This window comes from Ochotona princeps, chromosome 10 (genome assembly GCF_030435755.1).
Source record: "Ochotona princeps isolate mOchPri1 chromosome 10, mOchPri1.hap1, whole genome shotgun sequence".
NCBI classification, from domain to species: Eukaryota; Metazoa; Chordata; class Mammalia; order Lagomorpha; family Ochotonidae; genus Ochotona; species Ochotona princeps.
The window spans coordinates 1,630,059-1,647,869 of record NC_080841.1 but is presented as its reverse complement, the minus strand read 5'-3'; the positions used below and the strand labels follow the sequence as shown (position 1 = coordinate 1,647,869).

Genomic DNA, 17,811 nt, shown 5'->3' with positions numbered 1-17,811 from the left:
GCTGGAAATGGTAGAAGGTTTAAAAATATGCTGTGGATAGTTTTCTGTGTATTTGGAAAACGTTTGTTAGACTTGATTTCTCAGGAAAAGTTCAATTAGCTAACCTAAAAGGTTTCTATGTTGGAGTAACCCGAGCTGGGTACTCGGGTGGTCTTAAAATGAAGCCTCCGTTATGGAGAAACTGGTTAGGGTTCCGGGGTGCGGCCCGCACACTTACTGTGCGTGCACTAAGCTGAATGCAGTGGGTTTGTTGGAGTAGAATTGGACTGGTCTCCAGTGGCTCCCGGGCTAGTTACTCACTTGGACAGAATTACGGGCTTGATAGCTGTGGGAAGCAAACCCAGGTGGTTTTAGGATGTCCGGCTTTTAAAGTGTGCATGTTATTTCAAGTGTCTTTACTGAATTGCAGTTTCCGAGTTAGACTGGTGTGGTAGCAGTCCATCTGAACTGTGCTGGAGGGCTCGTGGCAGAGTGGCCATGCAGAGTGCTTTGTTACCTAGCTGCTCATGGCGCATCAGGTGCTGTGGGCTGACTGAAGGAAGAGCAGAGAAGGGTCTGCCCTGCCCTGTGGGAGGTTCCGCCAGGCAGAGGCGGTCTAGGGGCAGTGCAGCTAGCTGGAAGGAGGAAGCTGCAGAAGCCAGGCTGTGTGGAGTGTCCTGTGGAGCGGTCCCCGTTTGGGAACGCTCCTGAGAAAGCACATCCCCCAGTGAAGGCTGTTAGTGTCGGGTAGGGCTGTGTTTACTCACTCTGACACTGCATACCGCTGGAGCTTGCAGCATTAGCCCTGGCCTCTGGGAAAGGACTTTCTTTAAAGATCATCAGATTAGTTGCAAGGTAAGTGAAAAGTACTTCTGTGTAATGAGGTTTGACAGCTTGGAATGTGGCGCTGAGCTCTCGTGAACGCTGGCGAGTGTTTTGTCCGCTCTCTGTGTTGGTCGCCGTCAGTCTGACTTGATTTGTCTTTGTTACAGATTACGATGCGTCACTTTCACAGAAGAAATTCGTATCTATAGCTTTTAAGGACTTGAGAACATCATTTCAAGCCTGTTGCTTTGGGGTCACCGGTAGAGCGAGCCACGCGTGCCTTCCCTTCGCGGCCTGCCTTCACACCCTGACGGCGCTGAGGTTCCCACACCTTTGTCTCTGGGCGGCTGGCTTGCAGAAGGAGCTGTCTGACCTTTCTCGTCGCTGTGCTGGTGAGTGCCCTTTCTCTGAAGGTGGCGCTGGGTGCACCCCTGGGCCTGACCAGGAGACAAGTCTGTAGTGACGTGAGTGTGTACGTGGAAGTGTTTTACCGGTCTGTGAACTGTATTGACTTGAAACTGAAATCTTGTTAACTGTATTAGTACATTTTGTGTAGTCATTAGTCATTTCTTTACAGGTAAAGGGGAAATGTGACCTTTGTAAAAGCCTTAAGTTTCTATTTAATCTGAAGAAGTTAAGGGATTTAGAATATAGAAAGCTTGCTGAGGGAACAGATATAAAATCATTTTTACCTCCTGTATTTCAAAACATAGTAAGAAACCACCAGGCAGATACGGCGATGGGACATTCTGGTTTTGAGTTAGGAGGGGAAGGCCGACAGTCGCTCACATCTACATCTGATGACATGTAGCTTTGTGGGACAGAGGGAAGGCGAGGCTGGTGAAGGAAGCCACGGGAAGTAGCCTTGGCTTTGTGACGGTGTTGGTGCTGAAGGCGTGAGGGCACCCCACATCCAAGGAGCTCGCTCTGCTGCCGTGGTTGCTCCGTGCGCTCCCAGGCTCTGAGGCTGCTGGCTACATAGACTGCCTGCTTTGCACAGTGGATGTGCAGGTGGACTTCTGTAGGCCTGTGCAGAGTTGAGCCGGGACCAGGGGGTGGGCCTACACAGACTGGGCCATTTAGTGCCGGAGTTGTTCTAGCCAAGTTTGATGTGATACATTTTTTTTAAAGATTTATTTATTTATCTTACTAGAAAGTCAATATACACAGAGGAGGAAAAACAAAAAGATGTATCTGCTGATTCACTCCCCTAGTGGCCACAACGGCCAGAATCGAGCCGATCTGGAGCCAGGAACCAGGAGCCTCTTCCAGGTCTCCCAAGCAAGTGCAGGGTCCCAAAGCTTTGGGCCATCCTTGACTGCTTTCCCAGGCCACAGGCAGGGAGCTGGATGGGAAGCAGGACCGCCAGGATTAGAACCGGTGCCCATATGGGATCCCGGCGCATGCCAAGGCAAGGACGTTAGCCACTAGGCTACCACACCGGGCCCCGTGATAAATTTTTTTTTAGTATTATTTAGTTATTTGAAAAGCAGAATTGGAGAAATTACCAGCTGGTTTATTCCCCAAATGAGTGCATCAGCCGGGAGTAGGCCAGGTGGAATCTAGGAGTTTCTTTTGGGCTCCAACATGGACACAGAAGTCCAAGCGCTCGAGCCAACTTCACTGTTTTTCTGGGAACAGTAGCAGTGAGCTGGGCTGGAAGTTAGAGCAGGCAGGACACAAACTGCAGTACATATGGGATGCTCGTTTCAGAGGTGGCGGGGTGTCCTGCTGTAACACGTCCCAGCCTGTGGGTGTTAGCTTTGGTGTGCCACTGCTAAAATAAAATGGAGAATAAAAATAGTGTGTTATTATTTGAACTTTTAGAAACCACCATTTGTAAGTAAAATAACTCAGCTCTTTCTGCCACTTAGCTAAAATTACAAGGAAAAAATGATTCCCAATGGATATTTGATGTTTGAAGATGAGAATTTTATTGAGTCTTCTGTTGCCAAATTGAATGCCCTGAGGAAAAGTGGCCAGTTCTGTGATGTGCGCCTGCAGGTATTTCAAACCTCATTGGAAACTTGGGGAATTGATCTTTTGTTATTAAGTTTCTGGATTTTTTTTTTTTTTTTTCTGAGGCATTTAACGAAAGGACTTTGACGTGTGTTGGCCGTGGGAGGTGGCTGGCTCGTGCCCTGCCCGCGCCTGCCTCTCATGGCCTGTCTTCTGCACCTCAGGTCTGCGGGCACGAGATGCTGGCCCACCGAGCAGTGCTGGCCTGCTGCAGCCCCTATTTGTTTGAAATCTTCAACAGTGACAGTGACCCCCACGGAGTTTCTCACGTGAAACTGGATGATCTCAATCCGGAGGCCGTGGAAGTCTTGCTGAACTATGCGTACACTGCTCAGTAAGTACTTGGAAGCAAAGCATGAACGAGGGAAATACCGTTAGGAAATTCCACATCTCTAAATGATTGAAGTGATTACATTTTAAGGCCTTGGTATCATAAATATAATAAACTTTGTTTTTTGATAGGTTGAAAGCGGATAAGGAATTAGTAAAAGATGTTTATTCTGCAGCAAAAAAGCTGAAGATGGACAGAGTGAAGCAGGTAGAGTATCGGTCCCCTCGGTGCGGGTCACTAACTACACAGTCTCATCTTGTGGATCTATGTGGGAGTTGTCCTAGACGTTCTCTTAGTCTCTTATCCCTGAAAAATCACGGTATGTTTTTCTGCTTGGCTGACGTAGTGATGGAGCGAGATCACACTGCCTCTCAGAAGGGGTTCTGGCTCGGGTCTTGGTCTTTTCACGGTTTCTTTGGCAGGGTGGCTGTGCCGGCGTCTGACGATATGAGCTATTCTGCTTTTCCTTGCGTTCGCCTCGTGCCTTCAGTGCTCGGCGCGCTGCTCTGAGCTTGCTGCTCCCTCCCTTAGTCTGTGAGAAGCACTTAGAGACTCCCAGCCGAAGGATGTGGACTGGTCTGCCAAGCTCATTGGAACACAGCATGTGTATTTGTTCATACCGTGTGATCTGCAGCTGCCCTCCAGCCACAGGAAGGATGAGGAGGGGACAGTTTGTGGCTCACAAACCTGCAGTGCTTACTGGCCGGTTCTTTAAGATCTGCCGGCCTTCCCTCCTGCTGCGGATTCCGCTGTTGTACTTGCTGTTCCCAAAAGGATTTCCCAGTTTTCTTATGTTTTGTCGCAGCCTGTTTGTCTGCTGTGTCTTCCCCACTTGCTCTGTGCACCTGCGTAACCCTGCCCTCTGGTAGGGCCTGGCTCTGGCACCGCCTCTTGGGCAACTCAGCTCATGGCTGTAATGCCCATCACTCTCACCTCCAGCAGCTCAGGCGGCTGATGGTCGATGTTTGATTTGCGTTGTTCAACTGGTGGTTTTTAGGTTTTTGATTCAGCTGTGCGTCTTCTGATAGTGCGCACACACTGCTGTTTTAGGCAGGACTTGCCAGACAGAACGAATGTGAAGATTGACGTAGTGCATTTCTCTCCCAAGGTTTGTGGAGATTATTTGCTGTCTAGAATGGATATAACCAGCTGCATTTCCTACCGAAACTTTGCAAGTTGTATGGGAGACTCCCGTTTGTTGAATAAGGTCGATGCCTACATTCAGGAGCATTTGCTACAAATTTCAGAAGAGGAGGAGTTTCTTAAACTTCCACGGCTAAAGGTAGGGAGTGAAACAGGAGCTGCCGGAAGTCGCTAGTTCCAGGCACAGTGTGTGCTCGGAGCCATGAGTCATGGTGTGAAATGGACGTTTGAGATGATTAATCTTAGCAGCGCAGTAGGCTCGGCTGCTGCTTTACTGTTACGATTCGTGTGAAATCGGTGACAAGTTTACTGTGAGATTGAAATTGAAGCTGGAATTACAAGTTCAACACTGATGCCTGTGTCATTTCTCCTAACTTCAGTTGGAGGTGATGCTTGAAGAGAATGTTTGCTTGCCCAGCAACGGCAAGTTGTACACAAAGGTAATCAACTGGGTGCAGCGTAGCATCTGGGAGAACGGAGACAGTCTGGAGGAGCTGCTGGAAGAGGTTAGTTGTAAAGTAAATGGGATGAAACAATTCTCAAGAAATACTTTGCTATAACGTGAAGGATTCCCTTTCACTTTTATTGTACAACCATGACCCTGAAGAATTTAAATTTTGCTGTAGGTACCCCTAAGCTGAGAACAGGGGGGGTGTCCAGGTGAGCTGACTGAACGTTCAGTCTGGTCTTCTGCTTTCCTTGTTTATTTCTTTGCTCATTATGTGCTGTTTAACTTTCTTTGAAGTGGCATGTAATTTGCTTTAGAAATGGGAGGTGGTACTGAAATTTTCTGTAGATTCTTAATTTTTCTTCACAGGTTTTTGCTTTAAGTTGACAAGTAGGTAAAAGCTTCTAATGGTTGTTCCTCCCCGTTGATTTATCTCCCCATAGGTTTATTAACAAAACTAGGATACCCAAGACTGAAGAGGCCGGAAGAGAGCTCCAGTGTATTGACGCGTAAAGAAGCAGCATCCTGCCCAGGCTCCCCCAGGAACACCCGCTGTGGGCAGAGCCATGATGATTTAACGGTGTTTACTCCTTACAGGATTCTTCCTCTTTAAGCTCCCCCCCACTGGTGCTGGTCACACCTGCAGCCACTTACATAACTTGGGCTACTTTTTAAATAACACAAGAGCAACAGAGTTGTTGCAGAAGTGGTAGGAATTATAAAAACACACAGGTGGACAGTGGGTAGCCGAGTTCCAGGCTGAGGAAAATGTCCTCCCAGTGTCCTGGAAAGGGTGACACTCTCCTGCGTGGCTCCCCTGCCGAACTCAGACACCTTAGCCACTGTTTGTACCTACTGGGGAGACAACCTGTACAACTTGCTTGGATTTTTGCACTTGTTTTTCTTGACATTGTCCACAGGAAAGAAATGTGTTTATGCACATCAGACCACTTTTCTTCAAAGGTGTCAACCACATTGACTATTTTGTTGGAAATGTGTATTCTTTGCCGAGTGTATGCATATTACTGTTGGAGAGTAGATTCCTTGAAGCCAGGGAAGCCGAGGAGGTGGCCCCAGTAGACTGTGTGCTTCTTGTCCGGCCAGAGTCAGACGTGGAGCAGCGCCAGCAGCACGCCGGGTCGCCAGCGGCGTCGGGGACGGCCTGCGCACTGCGGAGCCACATGGTGTTGTGTTGCTGTCTTGCAGGTTCAGACCTTGTACTACTCAGCTCATCACAAGCTGCTTGATGGGAACCTTCTAGAAGGACAGGCTGAGGTGTTTGGCAGTGATGATGACCACATTCAGTTTGTGCAGGTACACATTGCACAGTCTGAGGTAACCTCAGCTTCCAGCTTGATTAGAGAATTCTGTAGCATAGACATTTTCCTTTAATAAAGGAAAGTAGATGACTTTCACTGATGTAACTGGACAGAAATGACACATTCTCGGGAGAAAACTAACATCTCTTAGAGTTCCTGGCATTTTTGCCACATGAGAAGAAATTAACAGATTAGGAAACTCCATGTATCAGCGTTTTTTCTCCCTCATAAAACAGGTAGGACTTAAAAGTAGGAAGAAAAAGGGCCAGTAAGATGAAGCACTTTTTAAAAAGTGTTATTTTGGTTACATTATCAAAAATAGTTGTCTGCAACACACATGACTAATGGGCAAAATCGAGGAGTACTGGGGTGATGCGTAAATGGTGGAAAACTTGTTTGGCTATTTCATACCCCCTCCTTCCTTGAGTTAGAAGTGATATGTTATAATCCTAAGGCTTAGTTACACCTTACAAAGCATATCCCCCGTCCTTACTGAGCTGTCTGCCTTTACGAAGCCATCCTGACTCTTGCTCTTAGTTTGGGGTGGGATACGTGATAGGGTCAGATAGTTATGGGCATTTGCAGCTTATGAACAAGGGGCATCCAGAACACGGACCGACTGCAGGTGCCCAGAGTGATGACTCAGCCGATAGGACCCGCCAGGTCGCAGGCCCTGCCGTCCCTGTGCCTTCTCCCCATTCCTGCTTCTAGCTTGCTGCCAGGAGAACGAGTCTGCCTACTTTCAGCATCTACATGAATGGTCCTGAAGCATTCTTTAGTTCAGCATTGGTTTGTATGGGAGTTAAGCTGTATAGCAGTCTGAATCAGCCCCAGTTAAGGAGAGCGCAAGCGGGCGAGTGTAGCCGGGATGGCCGTGTCCTCTGCTAGCTCACTGTGATGGCTGGCACCGGGGATGGGCTGCATCTGATTTTGAAATGGTTGTTGCGTTTGAGCAAGTTGAGACTTGTTTGCCTTGAATAGGGTATTTCCCCTCTGAAAGTAAACACTTTAAGCTTTTTGTTGATTTAATTTTATTTGAAACACAGACTTAGAAGAGAGACAGAGAGATCTTGCATGCACTGGTTCACCCCTCATATGGTCGCAGTGGCTGCAGCTGAGCCTGTCTGAAGCCAAGAGCTTCATTTGGGTCTCCCATAAGGATGTAGGGGCCCAGGGACTTGGGCTCTCCACTGCTCTCCAGGCCACAAACAGGGAGCTAAATGGGAAGTGGAGCAGCTGGGCCTTATGGGATGCTGAATCCTGCAGGTGGAGGACTAGCCTGTTGAGCCACAGTACCAGCCCCTTAAATTAACATGAGTCCCCCCTTTTTTAAAGATAGATTTATTTTTATTGGAAAGGTAGATATACAGAAAGAAGTAGATACAGAGCGAAAGATCTTCCATCTGCTGGTATACTCCCCAAGCATCCTCAACAGCCGGAGCTGAGCTCGAAGCCAGGAGCTTCTCCTGGGTCTCCCACGCGGGTGCAGTGTCCCAAGGCTTTGGGCTGTCCTCCACTGCTCTCCCAGGCCGCAGGCAGAGAGTTGAGCAGCTGGGACACGAACATCCATAAGGGATCCTGGTGCGTGCAAGGGAAGGACTTTAGCCACTAGGCTACTGTGCAGGGCCCAAGAGTACCTTTTCAGTCAGCAGAGATGGCCCAGCCAGTGGCAGGCTGTGACGCTTGGCGTGGGTCCACGAAGTGTGGAAGGGTTAGCTTGTGCTTGCTGGGCTGGGAGGAAGGATGGAGCAGCATTACATGGATGTGTACGGGGAGAATGCAGCAGAGTGAGAGGACAGAGCAGGCGCGTATCCCTGAGTGGGCACTAGTGCAGCAGCTTGGGAACTCCAGAAGTTTAGGTGGCAGGTGGAGATGTACTGGACAGAAGCTGTGTTCGATGACCTCCCAGGCACTGCAGAAGGGAAGGCCGGGCAAGTGGGTGAATGCGGCCAAGTGTAGGTTGACAGCCAGCTGAGACGGGAGTGGGTACAAGGCATGTATGCATTCATGAGTGTTGGACGGACAGTTGACTGTTTAATGGCAGCAGTCTGGACATGTTCAACTTCCTAAAATTTTGCCTTGGATCATCTTGTTCTCATAACCAAGCATGTCTAGTAGATAAGCTTGTAGCTGAGGGCTTAATGGGAAGGCATGAAGGCCAAGATGGATTGTTTATACGTACACGTTGATAGGATATTTTGAAACATAGAAAACAAGGTAGAACACAGTTTGGTTTCATAATACATACTTAGGGGGTGAATTCTGTGAAGACTCGTTGGGTACACAAAGGGTGAGTTAAGTGGATCTCGGTGATGGCCTAGGAAGATTCAGGGGAAGTTTCCAGAATGAGTGGGCCTCTGAAGTGTGGCTTGTAGGAATGAGATGACATGAAGCCAATGGTTGAGCATGTAGGAGGACAGTTAGAATCCAGTGTCCTAAAAGCTGCCTGCCCTGGGAGGCTGTGATCAAAGGAGGTTACTGATCACTCCTGGCAGATAAGGCAGTTAGCGCATCCCGCTTGTTCTAGAAATAGGACTCCTTGTCTCTGCAGCACCCTTCACGGTCACTCCCTCCTGGTGATCGTTCAGGGTGGTAAGGCCGTAGACTCCTGGTTATAGTTCATACAGGAGAACGGCAGAAGGCTTGCTCTCCTTGTTCATTCCCCACTTGCCTGGAACAGCTGGGGCTGGGTCAGGCTTGGTGCCGGGAGATGGGAACACCCTCCACTCTCCCCTGAGCCATCTCTGCTGCCTCTCGGGACACGCGTTAGCAGGAGGCCAGGACTGGAGACAGACCCACGACTTGAACTTGAGGCACTGCTGTGTGAGGTTTGGGGTGCAGTAGATCTTTTCATCTTAGTATTGCCCATAGTGATACTTGTCATCCCTCCTTTTTTTTTTTTTTTTTTTTTAATTAGAAAGATATAGAGTGGAGGAGAGGAAGGTCTGTCCGATGGTTCACTCCCTAAGTGACCGCAGTGGCTGGAGCTGAGCTGATCTGAAGCCAGGGTTTGCTTCTGACTCTCCCACATGGGTGCAGGATCCCAAAGCTTTGGGCCGTCCTCGACTGCTTTCCCAGGTCACAAGCATGGAGCTGGATGGGAAGTGGGGCTGCTGGGACATAAACCGGCACCCATATGGGATCCTAGCGCATGCAAGGCAAGGATTTAAGCCACTAGGCGACTGCACCAGGTCCTTGGGACCCGTACTTACCAGTTGAGAGTGGATTTTATATACTTCGTAGTTCGTAGTAGCAGAAAAGATTGGCTATTTTGTAGCAGCTTTTTAAGTTTTAGTATTTTTGTGATACTAGCCTGTCAGATTCATAGCGTTGCTAATGTTTGTTCTAGCTGAGTTGCCTTAGGCAGTGCATACTTCGGAGCTGTAATAGTTCAGTCTGAAATGGCTTGGTGAGGGCGCCTGAGGTCAGAGTGGAGCTCCTTGGCGATAGCCAGGGGTGGGGTCTGTCCTCTTTTCTCGGCGCACACTCGCTGAACCACCTGGGCCTAACTTTTTATAGCTGCCAACAGCTTTCACTTGTTCTGATGGCTTTTTGTTTCTACTTAGAATAGACATTTCCTAACGGAAAGCTCAGTGATCTGTTCTGGCCGTGGGCCCCAGGATGAGTTGTGAGCAAACGTTGCCAGGTGAAGGTGTGCGTGTGGGAGTTGCTTTCGGGACTCGTGGTTCTTCACGTGAGATGTGGCCGAGGCTGTCCTGACTGGAGGGACGCCCCAGAAGCCAGTCCCTCAACAGGTGTGGGAGGCGGCGGCGCCCCGTTTCTCCACCATAATGTTCCTGCATGTTCTGGTGGGGGTGGTTTTCTAAAAAACTCCCATTCTATCATTTAAGTAGCACAGAAGAAATACACTTTTAGTGATTCTTGGAGTAGCCCTCCTTCCCTCTCAGATGCTTTGGTAAGACTAGCTGAGCCTATGCTGGCATGGTGTAAAGCGTGGTAGTACCTGTGGCTTTGTTTCATGGAGACAGTGGGTTAAGTATGTTCTCTTAGTTCACTCATACCATGTCGTGAGTGAGGTGGATTGTCGCTGGGCTTTTTCCCTTCCCTCCACTCTCTTGTACGGATACGTGGACTGTAGTGTCTCTGAGTGTCTCCAGCCGAGCTCAGTTTCTGACTAGGGTAGCTGTGTGGTTGTGCCTTGCTCATTAGAGTGGTGTCTGTCAGGTGGAAAGTGCTGGTTCTGCGAAATGTCGCGTGCTGAGGTGTCCCACGCGGGTACGGGCTGCGTGGTGTGTGCAGTGACATCAGGTAGCTCAGGTACGAGGAACCCACCTGCGGTCCCTGGGAGGTGTCTGTAGCTGCCTTTTGGTTTTGCAGAAAAAGCCGCCACGTGAGAATGGCCACAAGCAGCTCAGTGGCAGCTCCACTGGATGTCTGTCCTCTCCCAGCCCTAAGCATGAGTGGAAAATCGTTGCTTCGGAAAAGACATCAAGTAAGTAGATGACAGTTGCCAGCTTCTCCGTGTGTCTGTTAAGGAGTGTTGTTCGTTTAACACTTCCAGTAGATTGGAGGACAAAACGCAAAAGCAGTGGAATTTGGAAAACAATAGATTGTTCCGCTCTGGGAACACGAGACTGTGGAGTCCAGTTGAGGATCATACAGGAACTGGAAGTAGTGAACACTGCATCTCCAACGTGGAACTCTTTTGCTTACAGATAACACTTACCTGTGCCTGGCCGTGCTGGATGGTATATTCTGTGTTATTTTCCTCCATGGGCGAAACAGCCCACAGAGTTCACCGACAAGCACTCCAAAGCTAATTAAGAGTTTAAGTTTTGAGGTGCACCCGGATGAGCTCATAGAGAAGGCCATGTCTCCTATGCAGTACGCGCGCTCTGGCCTGGGCACCGCAGAGATGAATGGCCGACTCATAGCCGCAGGTAAGAGACCCGTCGTGCCTCCCAAGTGTGCATCTGGCTCAGCCTGGGAATGGGCATTGCCCTTGCGTGTTGCATGCCAGCTTTGGGAGGGAGGGTTTGAAATGCCTTCTGTTGCTTCCCAAGGAAACAGGCGCAGGGCCAGTAAGGTCAGTGTGTGATTCTGCTTTCTGTGGTTCTCGTTCCAGGTGGTTATAACAGGGAGGAGTGTCTGCGGACGGTGGAGTGCTACGACCCGCGGACGGATCACTGGTCCTTCCTCGCGCCAATGCGCACCCCGCGAGCTCGGTTTCAGATGGCTGTGCTGATGGTAAGCATATTGTGTTGCAGAAGCAACTCCTGTTTGGCCTCACCGACCCAGGGTGGCCTAATTCCATCTTTGACCTTGTAGGGCCGGCTGTACGTGGTGGGTGGGTCCAACGGCCACTCTGATGACCTGAGTTGTGGAGAGATGTATGACCCAAACTTAGACGACTGGACTCCAGTGCCAGAGCTGAGAACGAACCGCTGCAATGCAGGAGTGTGTGCTCTCAACGGGAAGTTATACATCGTCGGTGGCTCTGACCCTTATGGCCAAAAAGGACTGAAAAACTGCGACGTGTTTGACCCTGTAACAAAGGTGTGGACAAGCTGTGCGCCTCTTAACATCCGTAAGTTCACTTCTGACTTGTTTTAGAGTGCTGAGTACCTCACACTTGCAGGAGATCTTGTAGTAACGTCTTGATTTGACTTTTGATTTCACAGGTAGACACCAGTCTGCAGTCTGTGAACTTGGTGGTTATCTGTATATAATTGGAGGTGCAGAGTCTTGGAATTGTCTAAACACAGTAGAACGTTACAATCCGGAAAATAACACTTGGAGTTTAATTGCACCCATGAATGTGGCACGGCGGGGAGCTGGAGTAGCAGTTCTTGATGGTGAGTGCTCTGCTGTCTGTTCTGGGATTCTGTGATACTGAGTGGTGGGGATTGAGCAGCAGTCCTCGTGGGCAGTGCACGTGGCGTCGAGTTTACTTTTAGAACTCTTTTTCCTTTTTTTTTAAATTTTAAATTCAGGTTTAGAATTATAGAGGGGGAGAGAGAGAAAGCTTCCATCTGCTGGTTCACTCCCAGTATGACTGCGACAGCCAGGACTGGGCCAGGCTAAAGCCAGGAGCCAGGAGCCAGGAGCTTCTAGTCTTCCCACCTGAGTGCAGGAGCCCAAGGACCCCGGGTCATCCTCTGCCGCTTTCCCAAGCCTCTGGCAGGGAGCTAGACCAGAAGTGGAACGGCTAGGCCTCAAACCAGCACCAAGGTGTACAACAGCACTGGCCCCTAGAAATATCTGATCAGAAGCTTGCTGTAGTCAATGCATCAAAATATTGACCAAATTTAATAAATTCTCAAGTCATTGTCCTTAAACCAAATCCATTATGCATCATTGTGGATTTTGAATTTCCCTTTCAGAACAAAAATTTGTTTTATTTGCAAAACAAAGTAAATGGGAAATACTAGTTTTTAAAATTATATATATTCCATGCCTGTCCAGAAATAAAAACCTATGGACAAAAATAAGCATTCTCCTTGATTTTTAGTTGTGTAGTTGTGGAATACTAGTTCAGCTGGTGAGAGCTGCTGTGTGCAGACACAGGAGTAAGCAGCATCTCCATCTGACCCTTACATCTTTACACGGTTGCACCCGAGAAGTCTGTCAGTTACCTGAAACCTGCTTTTCTGTAACACCCTGGGGCTCTGAGTTCTGTGTGCTGGATTAAAAGAAATCTTGGAATTTGCGACTTAGTAGTGGCAATTTGTGAGTTGCCAATTCTGTGTCTTGTTCCTTGGAACTGCCATGGAACCCTTGGGCCTCCTTAGAGGCTTTGCCTCCCTTTAAGCTTTCTTAAGTTCTGGGTTGGGAATTGGTATTTTTATTAAACAAGTGTGTGCCCCAACAATAGGCATTGAATGACCACGTTGAGTTACATTTTTGAAGCAGGGCAGACCTGGGCTGCCCCTTGCACACCGAGCTCCACTCACCAGCTTGTCTCTCTTGTAGGAAAGCTGTTTGTAGGTGGTGGTTTTGATGGTTCTCATGCCATCAGCTGTGTGGAGATGTATGACCCAGCCAGGAATGAGTGGAAGGTGATGGGGAACATGACCTCCCCCAGAAGCAACGCCGGCGTCACAACTGTGGGGAACACCATCTATGCGGTGGGAGGGTTCGATGGCAATGAGTTTCTGAATACGGTGGAAGTCTACAACCTGGAGGCAAATGAGTGGAGCCCCTACACAAAGATTTTCCAATTCTAACAAGCTTAAGACCCTCTCAGACTAACAGGCTTAGTGATGTAACTGTGTTTAGTAGAGGCACACTTGTGAATATGGAGGGCGGGTGGGTGTGCAGGTTGCTAACAGCAACACAGAGCTTTTGCATATTGCATACTATTAAACATGCTGTACATACTTGGTGTTGGGAGAGGAGTGCAAAGATGACGTTCTGTGTGTTTTTGAGACTTGAGGTTTCTTTGGTGGTTTTCCTTGCTGGAAATGAGTACTGTAACAGAAACTGGATTGATTGGGCCCATTTCCAGTCCCTCTCCTCCACCCCTTGTGCCAGTTAAGTCCACATCTCCTGGGGGGCGGGGACAGGGCCTCAGGGGACACACAGGGGGCTTCCACGGCCCTTCTGCAGCAACTGGAACACTTGGCAAAAAGTCTTATTTAAATGGATGGTATTCTTTAATTAAAAGCTGACTTGCTACCAAATATTTATTCCTTTATTGTTGCTTCGAACCCTTCTCAGTTTTCAGCAGAAGTGTGGCAGGTTGAAGCGGCTGCTAACTGGGCGTTCCCGCAGCACCCAGAGTTCAGGCTTGGGCAGTGGTTTTGTTTTCTTTGACATTACAGTACTGTGTTTGTGGTTGCTGAGCAGTAAGATAACTGATAGATGAAACACTGGTCTGAATACAGCTTGTTCGAGTTCTGTTTTAAGGAGTGAGACATGTAAAAAGCACTTAACGCCAGTGAGGTACTTGAGCTTCCAGGTAGGTCCCCGCTTTGTGTTTTTCTTTCCACGTTAGGTTGTGTTGGGTTTGTGAGTGGAAATTTCATCAGCTGTGGGGGTAAATCCTGGGTGGGATGCGTGAGACACCTGCCCGAGGCCCCGACAGGACCGTGTCCGACATGCCTGGGCCAGCAACCCTCCTGCCACAGAGAAACATCCAGGGTTGCGCTTCTTACCAAGACCATCGAGGACAGTTTCCGGTGCCGAGGGTGAGAACCAGCGGATGCACGCAGGCAGCAGGGTGGCCACTGTGTCTGCTCTCCTCGTGTGCCTTGTTCATGAGCTCACAGAACCACCAGATGAGGACATGCGTTTGCCACATAGTGCCTGGCCGTCTGAGCCAGAAGTCGGTTGGAAGGTTTAGTTTGGCAGGTTTGGATTTGACTGATTACTTTTTATGTGACCTCTATGTATTCTATTCCGAATAAGGAAATAAAGATTGGTTGGGGATTTTCAACAACACCCTTGCAGTCTCCTCTTTGCCTGACGCGCTGACTGGCGTGTGGTGGGAACGTTTGGGGTCAGGGATCCTGTGCTGCCACTGAGGTCAGGGCGACGGTGTTGGTGGCCAACACGTGTCTGTCTACCAAAAGCAGGTGAAGCCTGTTTTCAGGAGAAAGGTGGCGTCCCTATGGCTAAAAGATGTGTCCGTGTTCTTCGACATGCACTGTTCTCCCTTTACAGAGACAGATCTTCCACCCGCTCGTTCACTCCCCAGATGGAGCTTCCGGGCCTTCCGTGCGGTGTAGAAGCCAGGGAGTTGAGCTGTACTGCACTGCTTTCCAAGCCACGAGCAAGGCGCTGGATGGAAAGTGGAGCAGCCAGGACACAAACGAGCGTATGGCTTGTTGGTACCACAGGCGAGGAGTTAGTTTGCTGGTTGCAACTGTCACTGTTAACCTTCAAACAGCTTGGGATATTGGTAACAGCTCAACTTGATAATCACTACAAATGTCTGCTGCTGGGCCTGGTGCGGTAGCCTAGTCACTGAAATCCTCACCCTGCATGCGCCACGATCCTTTATGGGCACCGGTTCACGTTCCAGCCACTCAGCTTCCCATCCAGCTCCCTGCTTGTGGCCTGGGAAAGCAGTCGAGGACGGCCCAAAGCCTTGGGACCCTGCACCCACATGGCAGATCAGGAAGAAGCTCCTGGCTTCGGATTGGCTGTTCCAGGTGTTGAAGCTACTTGGGAAGTGAGTCAGTAGATGGAAGATCTGTCCCTCTACATTTCAGTTTCCAATAAAAATCATCTTTTTAGAGCCAGGAGCTTGCTCCAGGTCTCCTACACGGGTGCAGGGTCCCAGGGATTTGGGCCATCCTGGACTGTTTTCCCAGGCCACAAGCAGGGAGCTGGATGGGAAATAGGACCACCAAGACAAACCGGCATCCATAAGGGATCCTGGTGTGTGCAAGGGGAGGACTTTAGCCACTAGGTTACCAAGCCAGACCCAAAAAATGTCTGCTTCTATTTAACCAAACTTCCCAGAATGCCTGTGCGGGCCAGGAGCTAGGGAATAAATAGTCCTTGTATGTGACCATTGCTTATTTTAAGGGAAAATAATCCGGATTTGGGATGGTACATTGCTAGACTCCTTAAGTGTAGTTGCTGGTGGTGTGGCTCCACAGGCCCCTGTACTGAGACCCACCCAAAGGTGGCTTCTGGCCTCGGAGCAGCCATTTGCAGAGTGAATCTGATTGGACGCTCTGTAAACAATAAAATAGATGTAAGACATGTAATCCCCCTTAGACCTCAGACCCCTGAAGCAGCAGAGAAATGCAGAAGGACATTTCAGGAGTGGTGGTCAAATTCCGTTTTAGTGCTGGTCATTTGTGCCCCCCCCCCCAGGGAAAAACTTTCGGAGAATTGGACTTAAAATACAAGGTACAGGCTCTGTAAATTAATCTCATGAAGTTAGATTTGTTGGTCTGTAGGTCAGGAAAGGAGCGGGCCAGCACCTGCCATTGCGCCGGTGCTGTGTTCCAGGCCAGCTGCGTCCCGAGGTTCCTGGGAAAGCAGCAGACAGCTCGAGGCCCGGCCCTTCCCCAGCCCTACTCACTGCAGCTCTATTGGGAGGGAATTAGTGGATGAGAGATCTCCCACTGTTGTTCATTCTGCCTTTCAGATATTTTTACAAATACAAATATCCTTCATAATGAGACCAGGAGGGATCTTGTTTGTGATACACGGAGCAACAAGTTTATCAAGGAAAACACGTGACCATCATGGCTCCTTATCCTGAGCTTTGGGTAGATTGCACCGCTGAGCTAGGGAAGCAGAAGGCACTACGAGTGGATACAGTGCTGTCCATGAAGTTTCTTGTATGAAAGGTACAGGCTTGAAAACCAGCAGGATTTATAAAACCAGCATTCCATTAAAAAAAAAAAAAACTAGGTCCTCCGGCCTCTCCCGTCCAAACAGCCTGGTCTCAGCCCCCTCATCACCTCCAAGTGCAGCTGGGATGTTGGGAGTCCCTCAGCAGTCCTCCCTCCCTCCCCCAGATCAAGCCATGATCCCTGAGCCCGTGAACCCATGGATTTCCCCAGCCCAGCCTTCCAAAGCTCAGCTCTCCAGTGGGGTGGTGTGCTGGCCTGGAGCTCTGCCCACCCACCAGGGTCCCAAGCTCCTGGCACGTGTTCTGACAGGACCCTACCCCTCCTAACACCCAAGATACAGCCCCACTGAAAGCTCCCCAACCTGGGGGTTCTCCACCTCCCCTGGGACCAAGCACCTGGGGAGATCTCCAGCCTCACCCTGCCTGCCTGGGTGTGAGCCCCCTGTCCCTGCACACGCTGCTGGTGCTATCCCCCCAGTCCCCTGCAAGCCACGAGCTGGAATGGCACAGCATTCCAGTTTTGTACTTCCATGTTAGCAACAACATGAAAGGATTCTCACTGATAAACCACTGGGAATGCGTAAACCTGCACAATTCAGAGCATCTGAAATTCCCAGGCTGCTGGAGGAAACTACAGAGCTGTGCTGGTGCTTTATGAAGTTCCAGAAGGTTCTAACATCGGGACAACGCATTCTCAGTTCTAGATGCCTGACCAAGTGGGATGGGCTCACAGAAACCTGCATTGTAAACAGCACTTCATTCCAAAAACTAAAAACAAATCTCCCAAAGTAGCCTTCCGATTGCTGAGTGCGTAGACTGAGGAATGGTGTGGGTGGTCGCGGGCTGCAAGGGCTCCACTGAAGGCACAAGCTGAAAAGGGAAGGCGCCGGAAACGGCAGCTTCCAGTGGGCCTGGCGATGGGGCCTGGCGATGGCCCCAGCCTCACTCTCCGGGCAGACAACACTTAGTGCACCATTTTTTTTTCTTAAAGATTTATTTTTATTACAAAGTCAGATATACAGAGAGGAGGAGAAACAGGAAGATCTTCTGTCCGATGATTCATTCCCCAGGTGACCACAATGGCCAGATAGAGCTGCACCAATCAGAAACCAGGAGCCAGGAGCTTCTTCCGGGTCTCCTACATGGGTGCAGGGTCCCGAGGCTTTGTGCCTTCCTTGACCGTTTTCCCAGGCCACAAGCAGGGATGGGAAGCGGGGTGGCCAGGATTAGAACCAGTGCATGCAAGGCAAGGACCTTAAGCCGGTAGGCTACCACACCAGGCCCAAAGGATTCTTGTTTTTGCTAACAGCCAGAAACTAAAAAGAATAAGCTGAACCTGCAGGAAAGGCTATCCTAAAGCAGAAGTCACCAAAACCGGCAGCAAAGCCAGGCCGCGGGGTGTTTTTGTGGAGCACATGCTGAAGCCTGAGAGGTCTTCAACTAAACAGACCACCTGAACTTGGGTGAGATC

The 17,811-nt window shown here is 49.5% G+C and overlaps 1 protein-coding gene across 3 annotated transcripts; it reads left to right on the top strand.

Annotated features, from left to right (window-relative positions):
• Nucleotides 1-1,176: 1,176 nt before the first annotated feature.
• On the top strand, nucleotides 1,177-13,422 carry IVNS1ABP (influenza virus NS1A binding protein). Of its 3 annotated transcripts, none has more exons than XM_058668945.1 (13): nucleotides 1,177-1,196; nucleotides 2,679-2,808; nucleotides 2,988-3,157; nucleotides 3,286-3,361; nucleotides 4,263-4,436; nucleotides 4,678-4,737; nucleotides 5,952-6,059; nucleotides 10,403-10,517; nucleotides 10,741-10,965; nucleotides 11,151-11,272; nucleotides 11,354-11,612; nucleotides 11,707-11,880; nucleotides 12,998-13,422. In XM_058668945.1, exons 2-13 carry the CDS (start codon nucleotides 2,698-2,700, stop codon nucleotides 13,249-13,251), a joined length of 1,848 nt encoding a protein of 615 aa, XP_058524928.1. In that variant the 5' UTR covers nucleotides 1,177-1,196; nucleotides 2,679-2,697; the 3' UTR covers nucleotides 13,252-13,422. The 3 variants fall into 3 exon arrangements, with proteins under 3 accessions (XP_058524928.1, XP_004578881.2, XP_058524929.1); XM_004578824.3 differs by having other exon boundaries at nucleotides 4,678-4,803; XM_058668946.1 differs by lacking the exons at nucleotides 5,952-6,059; nucleotides 10,403-10,517; nucleotides 10,741-10,965; ... (2 more) ...; nucleotides 11,707-11,880; nucleotides 12,998-13,422 and adding an exon at nucleotides 5,189-5,229 and having other exon boundaries at nucleotides 4,678-4,803.
• Nucleotides 13,423-17,811: the final 4,389 nt, after the last annotated feature.

What these genes read in the sequence shown, in the direction of transcription:
- IVNS1ABP (XM_004578824.3), top strand. Translation starts at nt 2,698, where the DNA reads ATGATTCCCAATGGATATTTGATGTTTGAAGATGAGAATTTTATTGAG. An exon ending in TGCTTCGGAAAAGACATCAA is followed by an intron (nt 10,518 to 10,740) that starts GTAAGTAGATGA and finishes TTTTGCTTACAG; the next exon opens with ATAACACTTACCTGTGCCTG. An exon ending in CTGTGCGCCTCTTAACATCC is followed by an intron (nt 11,613 to 11,706) that starts GTAAGTTCACTT and finishes TTGATTTCACAG; the next exon opens with GTAGACACCAGTCTGCAGTC.